General features: G+C 47.8%; 1 protein-coding gene across 1 annotated transcript in view; it reads right to left on the bottom strand.

The window, feature by feature from the left end:
• Positions 1-6963, bottom strand: part of ARHGEF38 (Rho guanine nucleotide exchange factor 38) — a 107740-nt gene extending 100777 nt beyond the window's left edge. Inside the window, exon 1 of the mRNA XM_038755249.1 lies at positions 6762-6963. Within this exon, the coding sequence (XP_038611177.1) occupies positions 6762-6963 (202 nt within the window). The remainder of the gene's footprint in view (positions 1-6761) is intronic.
• Positions 6964-13431: the final 6468 nt, after the last annotated feature.

Genomic DNA, 13431 nt, shown 5'->3' with positions numbered 1-13431 from the left:
GGTTCTACTCCCAGCTCCACTACGTGTTTTCTGGGTGATCTTGGGCTGCTCTTCATCTATCAAAATAATAATAATAATAATGATGACATTTATTAAGCGCTTACTAGGTGCAAAGCACTGTTCTAAGCGCTGGGGAGGTTACAAGGTGATCAGGTTGTCCCACAGGGGGCTCACAGTCTTTATCCCCATTTTCCAGATGAGGTAACTGAGGCCCAGAGAAGTGAAGTGACTTGCCCAAAGTCACACAGCTGACAAGTGGCGGAGCAGGATTTGAACCCAGGATCTCGGACTCCAAAGCCCATAGGGTTTAGCCGCATGTGACCAACCTGATTAGCGTGTATCTATCCCAGTGCTGAGTCTACTAACAAACAAATACTATAGCTTCCCATTCAACCTCTCCTGGAAATTAACCTTCATGTGTGAATTTGGCTTCAGTGTCCTGAGGGGGAAGTATTTTGGAGGAGGCTTTAAGGGTTGAATTCTTTCCCCTGGTGATATAGCTGGGTTAGGGATAGATGAGTAAAAATATTAAAGGGATAAATATTCTTCTCACACTTTTCCACTGAATTGTGGCATCACCTCAGGAGTCTGGTTCCTCCACACTGAATTTACTGTTCACCATAAAGCTCTCACTAAATACCGTTAGTGTAAACCATGATTGTAACTCATGTTGAGGAAAACCTTTTCTTCCCTTTGCCAGTTTCCTCATTCCGCCTTCACACCCTGTGCCCAGCAATAATAATGATGGTATTTGTTAAGCGTTTACTATGTGCCAAGCACTGTTCTAACCCCCAGACATTTAGAAGGTGTATTCTTGTCCTTGCAGAGAATGGTTCTGTTCCAACAGAGTTCAAAACAGTCTAATTAGTGAGAATCTGATATTCTCTGACCACATTTTGGGAGTGGAAATAAAGGATGGTTTCCCTCCTCCCTCTTCATTCATTCATTCATTCAATCGTATTTATTGAGTGCTTACTGTGTGCAGAGCACTGTACTAAGCGCTTCCTAGTGTCTTGAAGGTCTCAAGGTAACTGATTAAGAAGCAAAGCCCAGCCTTCTTGGCTGTACTGTTCTTGGACCTCGCTTAAAGAGTGCAATTTTTTATTGAGCGCCTCCGGTGAACACGGGGCTGTATTAAGCGCTTGGGAGAGTACAATAATAATAATAATGGCATTTGTTAAGCGCTTACTATAATAGAGGTAGACACGATCCTTGCTTAGTTAAACAAAAAATTGTGCTGGGGATGGAATTCTCCTTCTCCTCTGGTGAAACTCTGAGGTTGAACACAAGAAGTGCAGAGGGAGAAAAATCCAACTCCCTTCACCAATGTCTCCAACCCCATTCTCTTTGCACTGTATCAAAACACTTGCCTCTTTTCTTCCCTCCATCAGCCAATTCAACCATGCACTTTCCACTGGCTTCTTCCCCACCACTTCTAAATATACTTAGGTATCGCCTATCTTAAAAAAAAACCAAAAAACCTTCCCTTGACCCCATGGCTCCCTCCAGTTATCACCCCATCTCCCTCCCATCTTTCCTCTCAAAACCTCTTAAGCAAGTTATCTACACCCACTGGCTCAAATTTTACTCCTCCAATTCTCTCCCTGACCCCCTCCAATCTGGCTTCTGCCCCTTCGCTCCACAGGAGCGGTCTTCTCTAGGGTCACCGATGTTCTCCTTCTTGCAAATCTAACGGCCTCTACTTCATCCTAGTCCTCCTCAAACTCTAAGTTGCCTTCAACTCATTCACTCTCACACCTTCAACACTCTGCACGGATGATTCCCAAATCTATCCCAACAGCCCAACCTCTCTCCTCCTCTGCATTCTCATATTCAGGGAATCTCTACTTGGATGTCTCCCTGACACCTCAAACTAAACATGTTCGAACCAAACAGGACTCCTTATCCTCCCACCCTAACTCTGCCTTCCCTCTGTCATTCCCAACACAGTAGACAACACCACTCTCCTGCTAGTCTCACAAACCCATAGCTTTGGCTTTATCCTTGACTCGCCTCTCTCATTCAAAGTACACATTCAATCGGTCATTAAATCCCATCTGTTCTACCTTCACAATTTCACTAAAACCTATTTCCGCTTCACCTAAAATACTGAACCACTTGTCTCCCCTTTGAGACCAAAAGCTCATCGTGGGCAGGGAACGTGTTTATTGTTATATTGTACTCCTGTAAGTGCTTAGTACAGTGCTTTGCACTAAATAAATATGATTGAATGAATGGCCAGAACTCTGAAGATACAAGAAAACACTCCTCTCAGGAGGTGAAGCGGAATGTGGCCTGAACGGGTTGAAGCTGCAGTGCGCTGGGAATGTCAAAGCAGGAGGCTTCCATTTTATGGAAAGCTTTCTAAAAATAATGGGGCATTCAGTTTCCCTTTGTAGTAGGGCCATCTTCATTACCAGTAGCCTTTCAGCAGGCACCCATGGTGAGCTTAACGGCGTACTGGGGAAAAGCTTATTAAGAAAATGTCTGGCTGAGGTTTTGCAAGCAACAGGGGGGATGGTTTTCTGTGTGCTTTCAGAAATCCAGTGGGGGAGCGTATCAGTGTAATTAAGGTTTACAGGTGTAAAATGCATCCATGCTGCCACTGAGCAAGGAGGTGAGGAAGCCAACAAGATTGTCTGCCCGCCATGGAATTTCCCCTTGGCTGGGAAGTATTCTTGTGGATTCATTCATTCAGTCGTACTTATTGAACGCTTACCGTGCGCAGAGCTGTGTGTTAAGCGCTTGGGAAGTACAAGTTGGCAACATATAGAGACGGTCCCTACCCAACAGTGGGCTCACGGTCTAGAAGGGGCAGACAGACAACAAAACATGGTCGGAAAAGCAGCTAGCGATTGCGCCTTGCCGGCCCGCTGGTCTGCGTTTCCAGGTTGGAAAGGTTCGAAGGACTGTTGTTGATCAGCTGGTATTTAGCATTACCTTCTACTCCCTCAGGAAATCCTCCAGTAGCCCAGGGAAAGACCGAGGGAAATTTGGCCTCTGGGACTTTGCTTCCATCTCCAGCCTAGAGTAATAGGAGCGAGAAAGGGCAGCGCAGAGGCTGAAGTAGAGGCGGATTGGGAGGCAGGTTGGGTTTTTCAAGTTGTTTCAACTCTCGCGGAGCGATGACCGTATTTTCTGGCCCAAGCATTATTTTAAACTGAGGGATTCCTGACCATGAACAGGAGATTTCTAGACTGTGAGCCCACTGTTGGGTAGGGACCGTCCCTATATGTCGCCAACTTGTACTTCCCAAGCGCTTAGCACAGTGCTCTGCACACAGTAAGCGCTCAATAAATACGATTGAATGAATGAATATATGGCCTGCTAGGGAGAAGCAACGTGGCCTAGTGGCTTAGTGGAAAGAGCCCAGGCTTTGGAGTCAGAGGTCATGGGTTCAAATCCCGGCTCCACCAATTGTCAGCTGCGTGACTTTGGGCAAGTCACTTCACTTCTCTGTGCCTCAGTTCCCTCATCTGTAAAATGGGGATTAAGACTGTGAGCCCCCCCGCGGAACAACCTGACCACCTTGTAACCTCCCCAGCGCTTAGAACAGTGCTTTGCACATAGTAAACGCTTAATAAATGCCATTATTATTATTATTAGTGGATAGAGACAGACCTGGAAATCAGAAGAACAGGGGTTCTAAACAGGGCTCTGCTACATAATAATAATAATAATAATAAATACAACATCTACTGTGTGACCTTGGGCAAGTCACTTCACTTCTCTGTGCTTCAGTTACCTCATCTGTGCAATGGGGATGAAGACTGTGAGTCCCATGTGGGCTGCGTCCAATTCAACTTGCTTGTATCCATCCCGGTACTCTGCGCACGGTAAGCATTCAATAAATACGATTGAATGAATGAAAGCGCTCAACAAATACCACAATTACTATTAAAATACCACTAGTAGGTGGGGGCTAGTGTTATTTTCATGATCTGTTTTGCTGTTGGAAAGCTGCAGCGAAAAATGCTGGTGAGTTTCCATTTCCCCGTGGTAGAGCCTGAATTCTGAGCTGCAGTTTGTTGCTCTTCCCACCTGCCTCAGTTTTCCCTTCTGGTTTTCAGCAAATGGTCGCTTCCTCCCCAGGGCTGGAGCAAACCGAGGAGTCGTGAAGCATAAATCCTGCCCATCCTCAACAGCACTTATGCATATATCTTTAAGCACTTAGTACAGTGCTCTGCACACAGTAAGCACTCAAAAAATACGATTGAATGAATATCTTTAAATTATATATTATAAATTATTTATATTAACGTCTGTCTCCCCCTCTAGGGAATGTGTCTGCCAACTCTGTTGGATTGTACTCTCCCAAGTGACAGCAGGCCTGGCTTCAGACATTCAGTCCCCACCACCATTCAATATGACATTTCTTTATGCAGCACGTAAGCGGCGTGTGATGTCATTCAGGTGTGATTCTATTTATTTATTTTATTTTGTTGGTATGTTTGGTTTTGTTCTCTGTCTCCCCCTTTTAGACTGTGAGCCCACTGTTGGGTAGGGACTGTCTCTATATGTTGCCAACTTGTGCTTCCCAAGCGCTTAGTACAGTGCTCTGCACACAGTAAGCGCTCAATAAATACGATTGATGATGATGATGATTTTGAACCATTTCTCTGGGAGGACTAGCCCGCTGTTGGGTAGGGACCGTCTCTATATTTGGCCAGTTTGTACTTCCCAAGCGCTTAGTACAGTGCTCTGCACACAGTAAGCACTCAATAAATACGATTGAATGAATGACAGTAAGCGCTCAATAAATACGACTGAATGAATGAATGAAGTTGGGTTCACTGACCTTATCATTCACTCTCCTGCTGTCCCTGTGAGTGTGAACTAGGTCTTCCTTTTCGCTTTTTCCTCCTCACCCCGACAAAGAGGCTTTGGCCTGCTCGTCTAGGGATTCAGAGAGGGAAAAGTCCTGGGTTTTAACACTTGGGAAATTCATTAGAGCAGAAGAAGCTGCTGGCAATGCATGGAGAAAATGAGCAAATGGGCTACGCTTCCTTCTCACGGAAGTTTTTGCGCCCACAGGCTGGATGTTACTCGAGTACAAGCATTCACCGTGAGACAAGCAGGAGAGGCAGGTTTGGGAAGATCAGGTAACAGGCATTCTGCCCAATGCTAAAACTCTATCCGGGCTCTGACCAAGTCACCTCAGGATCAAGAATAGATAGCCTGAAGGGCCACCAAGGAAAAAACAGAGCTAGGTTTGAGTAATAATATGGCACCAGTTCTCTTCATCCTCGGGGAGTGATTTCTCTTTAAAATAACTCAGCGTTCCCAAAGCAAACAAACCGGAACAATTGAAAAAAATAATAAATCAGGGAACTTGAAGTGCCCTCACAGCTCTAACCAGACTGAAAGGACATTTCAGTTCCTATAAAGGAATGGGATCTTTGATAAACCTTTATAACTAAATTCCAGCAAATCTTGTGAGCTAGATAATAATAATAATACTAATGACATTTGTTAAGCGCTTACTATGTGCAAAGCACTGGGAAGTTTACAAGGTGATCGGGTTGTCCCACGGGGGGCTCACAGTCTTCATCTCCATATTACAGAGGAGGTCACTGAGGCCCAGAGAAGTGAAGTGACTTGCCCAAAGTCACACAGCTGACAATTGGCAGAGTTGGGATTTGAACCCATGACCTCTGACTCCAAAGCCTGGGCTCTTTCCACTGAGCCACGCTGCTTCTCTAATTATGTCATTTTGTTGCATGGAATATGTTGGGTAGGGACCGTCTCTATATGTTGCCAACTTGTACTTCCCAAGAGCTTAGTACAGTGCTCTGCACACAGTAAACGCTCAATAAATACGATTGAATGAATGAATGAATGGGGTGTTGCATTGTTAATACAACCCCAGCCACTTTTAGATCTTATACTGGTAAATAGGACACATCTATTCATGGCTGCCATCTTTGGCAAGTTGATGCCTTCGTCTATCACCTACTCCGTAAGAAAAAGAAGAAACCAACAGATTTGACCAAGACTACAGAACTGACTTAACGAATAAAAAGTACCGACCTCACGTATTTTTGGTGAATTGGATCAAGGTTTAGTTTTTGAGTAGTGGGCATGAACCCAGATTTCTCCTTTATGCTCCAACCAGCTCCAAACTAGGGAAGCAGCGAGCGTGGGTCAGTGGAAAGAGCCTGGGCTTGGGAGTCAGAGGTCATGGGTTCAAATTCTGACTCCATCAATTGTCAGCTGTGTGACTTTGGGCAAGTCACTTCACTTCTCTGGGCCTCAGTTACCTCATCTGTAAAATGGGGATTGACTGTGAGCCCCCCGTGGGACAACCTGATCACCTTGTAACCTCCCCAGCGCTCAGAACAGTGCTTTGCACATAGTAAGTGCTTAATAAATGCCATCATCATTATTATTATTACTATTAAAAGGGCTAGGACCTAGGAGGACCAGAGTACTAACTCCGGCTCTGCCACTTGCCTGCTGTGTGACCGCGGGTAAGTCATTAAACTTCTCTCTGCCTCAGTCTCCTCAATCTGTAGAATGGGGACTCAATACTTAGGGAGTGAATCCCACGAGGAATAGGGTCTATGTCTGACCCGATTAACTTGCATTGACCCCAGTGCTCAGAACAGTGCCTGACACACAGTAAGTACTTAATAAGTAGCTTTTAAAAAAACCACAAGGAAACCGAAAAGGCCCAGATGCCTTAGATAGAAGTAGGAGGCAAGTGGCAAGACTTGGCGTTAAAGTGAGTTCCTTTCGGTCACTGATCCGTTTCCAGTTACCTTGTAATTTCTGGTTGTATTCGGTTCTGTCCGACTGGCTCCTCCTCAAGGTGCCAGAGTTACTGAGGTCCGCGGAAGCACCATTCTCCAAAACCGTGTCCGTCTTCCTCCTCTCCAGCATGTACAGCTTGTGTCTCAAGAAGGTCAGATTCTTCTTCTTGGGTCCCAAGCTTTCCTTTCCGGGGGTTTCTTTGGGCTCCATTTGGAGCGAAGGCCACCGTTGACCGCTCTGGGGGCGAGGAGCTCGTGACCACAGGGCTGAGCTTCCCTTAGGTGGACAGGCGCTCCTCTTTTAACCGGATCGCTTGACTTTAGGTGTTCCTGACCGAGACCGCGGCCTCTCCAGCCGGCTCAGGGACTCCACCCCTATGAAGTCATTCTTTTTTATCCCTAGAGGAGCTGGCTCCGGAACAGCCACCTGTTACCTGAGACACCTGCCCTACAGAGCTACGCAAAGCAGGGACTGCTCTGTCACATGTTCCTGAAGCAAACAAAAATCCCATTGTTGTGTGTGTGTGTGTATGTATGAGCGGAGGGGGTGAGAGAGAGAGAGAAAGAGGAAGAGAGAGGACATATATCCCTTCCTTGTAGCTTATTTTCAGTTTTCTCCCATGTAAACATTTGTCGTTCCGCACGCAGGTGTGCCCGCTTTTCCCAGAGGTGGGCCTGAAGGAGTCAAATGCGTGCTTGAATGTGACACCGGCTTCCCTTTTCATGGGAAATACTCATGGATGACATATTTGGTGTGGATGCTCACTGGCACTTGCATCATTTTGTGTTTGTGGGGCTCATTTGTGTGTTCAAGTAGCTTGTATTTGTTTGCCCAGCTTGGTGTCTGTCTGAATGACAGACCTGTGTCTGAGCGGTAAGAGCAGTGTCTGAGCGGTCAGCCCAGTGTCTGAGTAGCTAGTCCAGTGTCAGTCTGAGTGACCAGCCCAGTGTCTGAACAGCTAGTCCATTATAAATAATAATAATATATATATTATTTATGTATATAAATAATAATAATATAAATAATGCATTTTTTTATTCAATCGTAGTTTTTGAGCCCTTACTGTGTGCAGAGCACTGTAATAATAATAATAATAATAATAATTTTGGTATTTGTTAAGCGCTTACTATGTGCAAAGCACTGTTCTAAGCACTGGGTAGGATACAAATCAATCAATCAATCAATCAATCGTATTTATTGAGCGCTTACTGTGTGCAGAGCACTGTACTAAGCGCTCGGGAAGTACAAGCTGGCAACATATAGAGACAGTCCCTACCCAACAGTGGGCTCACAGTCTAAAAGGGGGAGACAGAGAACAAAACCAAACATACTAACAAAATAAAATAAATAGAATAGATATGTACAAGTAAAATAAATAAATAAATAGAGTAATAAATATGTACAAACATATATACAGGTGCTGTGGGGAAGGGAAGGAGGTAAGATGGGGGGATGGAGAGGGGGACGAGGGGGAGAGGAAGGAAGGGGCTCAGTCTGGGAAGGCCTCCTGGAGGAGGTGAGCTCTCAGTAGGGCCTTGAAGGGAGGAGGAGAGCTAACTTGGCGGATGGGCAGAGGGAGGGCATTCCAGGCCTCGGGGGTCGATGGCGGGACAGGAAGGCTGAGGAGGTGCGAATGAGGTTGTCGTTAATGTAACTTGGTGATAACTAGGGCCTTTTTTCCCGGGGTGGGGGGCGGGAGGGAGAGTCAGTCAGGACGGGACCGGGAAGGGGGGCTGGGGGGCACTATAAAGAAGGTCGCTTAAGTGGGTGGGGGTGGAAACAGAGGGCGTCTATGGCGGCGCCCGGAGGAGAGGAGCCTTCCGGGAGCAGCGGGGCCCACGCGGTGTGATGGCGGGCGGGCGGGTGGGTGGGCCTCTCGGGAACGGAGTCCCGGGCGTCAATGGCGGGCCTCTCTGGGCCCCCTGAGGAGAGAAGCCTTCCGGGAGCAGCGGGGGCCACGCGGTGTGATGGCGGGCGGGCGGGCGGGCGGGCCTCTCGGGAACGGAGTCCCGGGCGTCTATGGCGGCGCGCTCCGAGGAGAGGAGCCTTCCGGGAGCAGCAAGGCCGCGCGGTGTGATGGCGGCCGGGCCTCTCGGGAACGGAGTCCTGGGCGTCTGTGGCAGCGCTCTGAGGAGAGGAGCCTTCCGGGAGCAGCGGGGGCCACGCGGTGTGATGGCGGGTGGGCGGGCGGGCCTCTCGGGAACGGAGCTGCCCACACGCGCTGCCTCGAATTCCTCAGCACCAACTCTCTCCTCGACCCCCTCCAGTCTGGCTTCCGTCCCCACATTCCACGGAAACTGCCCTCTCAAAGGCCACCAATGACCTCCTGCTTGCCAAATCCAACGGCTCCTACTCTGTCCTAATCGTCCTCGACCTCTCAGCTGCCTTCGACACTGTGGACCACCCCCTTCTCCTCAACACGCTATATCTGACCTTGGCTTCACAGACTCCGTCCTCTCCTGGTTCTCCTCTTACCTCTCCGGTCGTTCATTCTCAGTCTCTTTTGCAGGCACCTCCTCCTCCCCCTCCCATCCCCTTACTGTGGGGGTTCCCCAAGGTTCAGTGCTTGGTCCCCTTCTGTTCTCGATCTACACGCACTCCCTTGGTGACCTCATTCCAAAGTGATCAGGTTGTCCCATGTGGGGCTCACAATCTTAATCCCCATTTTACAGATGAGGTAACTGAGGCACAGAGAAGTTAAGAAGCAGCGTGGCTCAGTGGACAGAGCCCGGGCTTTGGAGTCACAGGTCATGGGTTCAAATCCCAGCTCTGCCAATTGTCAGCTGTGTGACTTTGGACAAGTCACTTCACTTCTCCGGGCCTCAGTTACCTCATCTGTGAAATGGGGATTAATGTGAGCCCCCTGCGGGACAACCTGATCACCTTGTAACCACCCCAGTGCTTAGACCAGTGCTTGGCACATAGTAAGCGATTAATAAATGCCATAATTTATTTATTTATTTATTTATTTTATTTAAGTGAATTGCCCAAAGTCACCCAGCTGACAAGCAGCGGAGCTGGGATTTGAACCCATGACCTCCAACTCCCAAGCGCATGCTCTTTCCACTGTACTAAGCACTTGGGAAAGAACAATATAACAATAAACAGACACATTCCCTGCCCACAGACATTAACATAAATAAATAAATTACAGATATGTACATATATGCTGTGGGGCTGGGAGGGGGCGATGAATGAAGGGAGCGAGTCAGGGTGATGCAGAAGCGGGAGGGAGAAGAGGAAAGGAGGGCTTAGTCAGGGAAGTCCTCTTGGAGGAGGGGGGCCTTCAATGAGGCTTTGAAGGGCGAGAAATTGTCAGATTTGAGGAGGGAGGGCGTTTCAGGCTAGAGGTAGGACGTGGGTGAGAGGTTGGCGGTGAGGCGGAGGGGATCGAGGTACAGTGAGAAGGTTAGCCTAAGAGGAACGAAGCGTAGGAGAGTAGGCGGGGTAGAAGGGGGCAAGGCGATTGCTTGAAAGTCAATGGTGAAGAGGATTTGTTTGATGTGGAGGTGGATGGGCGACCACGGGAGTTTCTTGAGGAGTTGGGACTTACCACCTGAATGGTTTTGTAGAGAAACGGTCTGGGCAGCAGAGTGAAGTATGGACTGGAGTGGGGAGAGACAGGAGGCAGGGAAGTCAGCAAGGAAGCTGATACAGTAATCAAGGAGGGGTAGGAGAAGTGATTGGATTCATGTGGTAGCAGTTTGGATGGAGAGGAAAGGGCAGATTGTAGTGATGCTGTGGAGGTGGAATGGACAGGATTTAGTGATGGACTGAATATGTGGGTTGAATGAGAGAGAGGAGTCAAGGGGAATGCCAAAACTGTGGGCTTGGGAGACAGGAAGGATGGTGGTGCCGCCACACTGATGGGAAAGTTCGCAGAAGGACAATGGTTTGTGTGGGAAGATAAAGAGTTCAGTTTTGAACCCGTTAAGTTTGAGGACCGGTGTGAGTGGCCAAGGTTGTCCTTCATTCAGTCATATTTATTGAGTGCTTACCGTGTGCAAAGCACTGTGCTAAGTGCTTGCGGGAGGACATCCAAGTAGAAATGTCTTGAAGGCAGGAGGAAATGTCTGCAGAGAGGGAGAGAGAGCAGGGCTGGAGATGTAGATTTGGGTATCATCCGCACTGAGGGGGTAGCTGAAGCCTTGGAAGCGAAGGAGTTCTCCAAGGGAGTGGAGATGGAGAATAGAAGGGGACCCAGAACTGAATCTTGAGGGACCCCCAAAGTTAGGGGGTGAAAGGTAGAGGAGGAGCCCACAAAAAAACTGAGAATGAGTGACCAGAGAGTTAGAGGGGGAACCGGGAGAGGACAGGGTCGCTGAAGTTGGATAATGTTTCCAGGAGAAGGGAATGGTCAACAGTGTCGAAGTCACCTGAAAGGTGGAGGAGGATTAGGATGGAATAGAGGCCATCAGATTTGACAAGATCGAGATCATTGGTGACCTCTGAGAGGGTGGTTTCTGTGGCGAGAAGGGGACGGAAGCCAGATCGTAAGGGGTCATGGAGAGAATTGGAGGAGAGGAACTTGAGACAGCGGATGTGGACGGCTCACTCAAGGAGTTTGGAGAGGAATGGTAGGAGGGAGATGGGGCCATACCTGAAGGGAGCAGGGTTTTTCTAGGATGGGGAGACATGGGCATGTTTGAAAGCAGTGGGGAAGAAGCCATTGGAGAGTGAACAGTTGAAGATGGCATTTAGGCCAGCCCACTGTCTGAACATTTAGTCCAGTGTCCGAGTGGCCAGACCAGTGTCTGTCTGAAAGGCTAACCAATCATTCAATCAATCAATGGCATTTATTTAGCATTTACTGTATGCAGAGCACTGTACAGAGAAGCAGCGTGGCTCAGTGGAAAGAGCCCGGGCTTTGGAGTCGGAGGTCATGGGTTCAAATCCTGGCTCCCCACTTGTCAGCTGTGTGACTTTGGGCGAGTCACTTCACTTCTCTGGGCCTCAGTTACCTCATATGTAAAAGGGGGATTAAGACTGTGACTGTGGGACAACCTGATCACTTTGTAACCTCCCCAGCGCTTAGAACAGTGCTTTGCATGTACTAAGCGCTCAATAAATGCCATTATTATTATTATTATTATTATTATTACTAGGCATTTACAAGTGTGCAATTCTACAAGTTGGTAGCCTCATTCGCTGCCCCCAACAAGCCCACAGTCTCTGTAGGAGAGCCTAGTCCAGTGTCTAAATGGCCACAGCCAGTGTCTGGGAGCCAAGCCTAGTGTCAGAGTGGCCAGCACAGTGTCTGAGCGGCCAGTGCGTACAGCTGGAGGGTGGCGAGGAAAGCTGAAGGAAGGCAGGTTCTCAATGCACCAGGCTATTATCAGTCGGTTTCCCAGGCACAGAGCCCAGCTCTGATTAATTTTTTCACACTCAGTTGTTGCCTTTTCAAGTTTGGATCCTTAGGAAAGTCAGCCTTACCTTGATTTCTAAAAACTGACCTTTCTTCAGGACAGAGAGTGAAAGCAAAGCACAGGCAGATCCGGCCAGGCAGGGGCTGCTCCTGGTTCTCTCTGGGGAACTGGGAGGAGGGAAAAAGGCTAGAAATGCAGCTGGAGCAAAAAAGCTGAGGAAAAGGGAACGGGCGGAGAAATGGAGGTGCCTAGTCCTTTGACTCCATCTCTCTTTCGCTTTTAGTTGGACACCATTTCTGTATCACTCTTTGACGTTTCAGGGGAATTCATTTCATCTTTGAAAGGTGAGGAGGAGCGGGGGGATGGAGGGCAGAGGAATGGGATATGGGGAGGCCTAAAGACTCTTGGGATTCTTCCCACCTGCTACGAGAACCCAATAACTCACCCATACCCCACCCTCTCTAAAACCTGGCAAACTGACTTAAATAAAGGCATTGAAATTGGCTGTGCCCAGTTGACTGTTAGACTTGACACAGAAGTGGGCTAGGGAAGTAAACTGCCTTCTGAAGAGGTGTAGGCTGAAGACAATTAATCTGTTGTTCTTAAAGAGAAATGGTAAATCTCTCCCTGACACAGGAATGTTGAATAATACTAATAATGTTGGTATTTGTTAAGCGCTTAGATATAAGATAATCAGGTTGTCCTACGTGGGGCTCACAGTCTTCATCCCCATTTTACAGATGAGGTAGCTGAGGCACAGAGAATAATAATAATAATAATAATAACGATAGCATTTGATAAGCGCTTACTATGTGCAAAGCACTGTTCTAAGCACTGGGGAGGATACAAGGTGATCAGGTTGTCCCACGTGGGGCTCACAGTCTTAACCCCCATTTTACAGATGAGGTAGCTGAGGCACAGCTAATGATAATAATAATAATAACGATGGTACTTGTTAAGCACTTACAATGTGCAAAGCACTGTTCTAAGCGCTGGGGGGATACAAGGTGATCAGGTTGTCCCACGTGGGGCTCGCAGTTTTAATCCCCATTTTACAGATGAGGTAGCTGAGGCACAGAGAATAATAATAATAATAATAATAATAATAATAATAACGATGGCATTTGTTAAGTGCTTACTATGTGCAAAGCACTGTTCTAAGCATTGGGAGGATACAAGGTGATCAGGTTGTCCCACGTGGGGCTCACAGTCTTAACCCCCATTTTACAGGCGAGGTAACTGAGGCACAGAGAAGCTAAGTGACTTACCGGGCCCACTGAAATAAGCCAAAAAGCTATCGCCATTCCAGTCC

The sequence above is a fragment of the Tachyglossus aculeatus genome, chromosome 12 (genome assembly GCF_015852505.1).
Source record: "Tachyglossus aculeatus isolate mTacAcu1 chromosome 12, mTacAcu1.pri, whole genome shotgun sequence".
Classification (NCBI taxonomy): domain Eukaryota; kingdom Metazoa; phylum Chordata; class Mammalia; order Monotremata; family Tachyglossidae; genus Tachyglossus; species Tachyglossus aculeatus.
The sequence above is the reverse complement of the archived record's forward strand: the minus strand, read 5'-3'. Positions and strand labels throughout refer to the sequence as shown.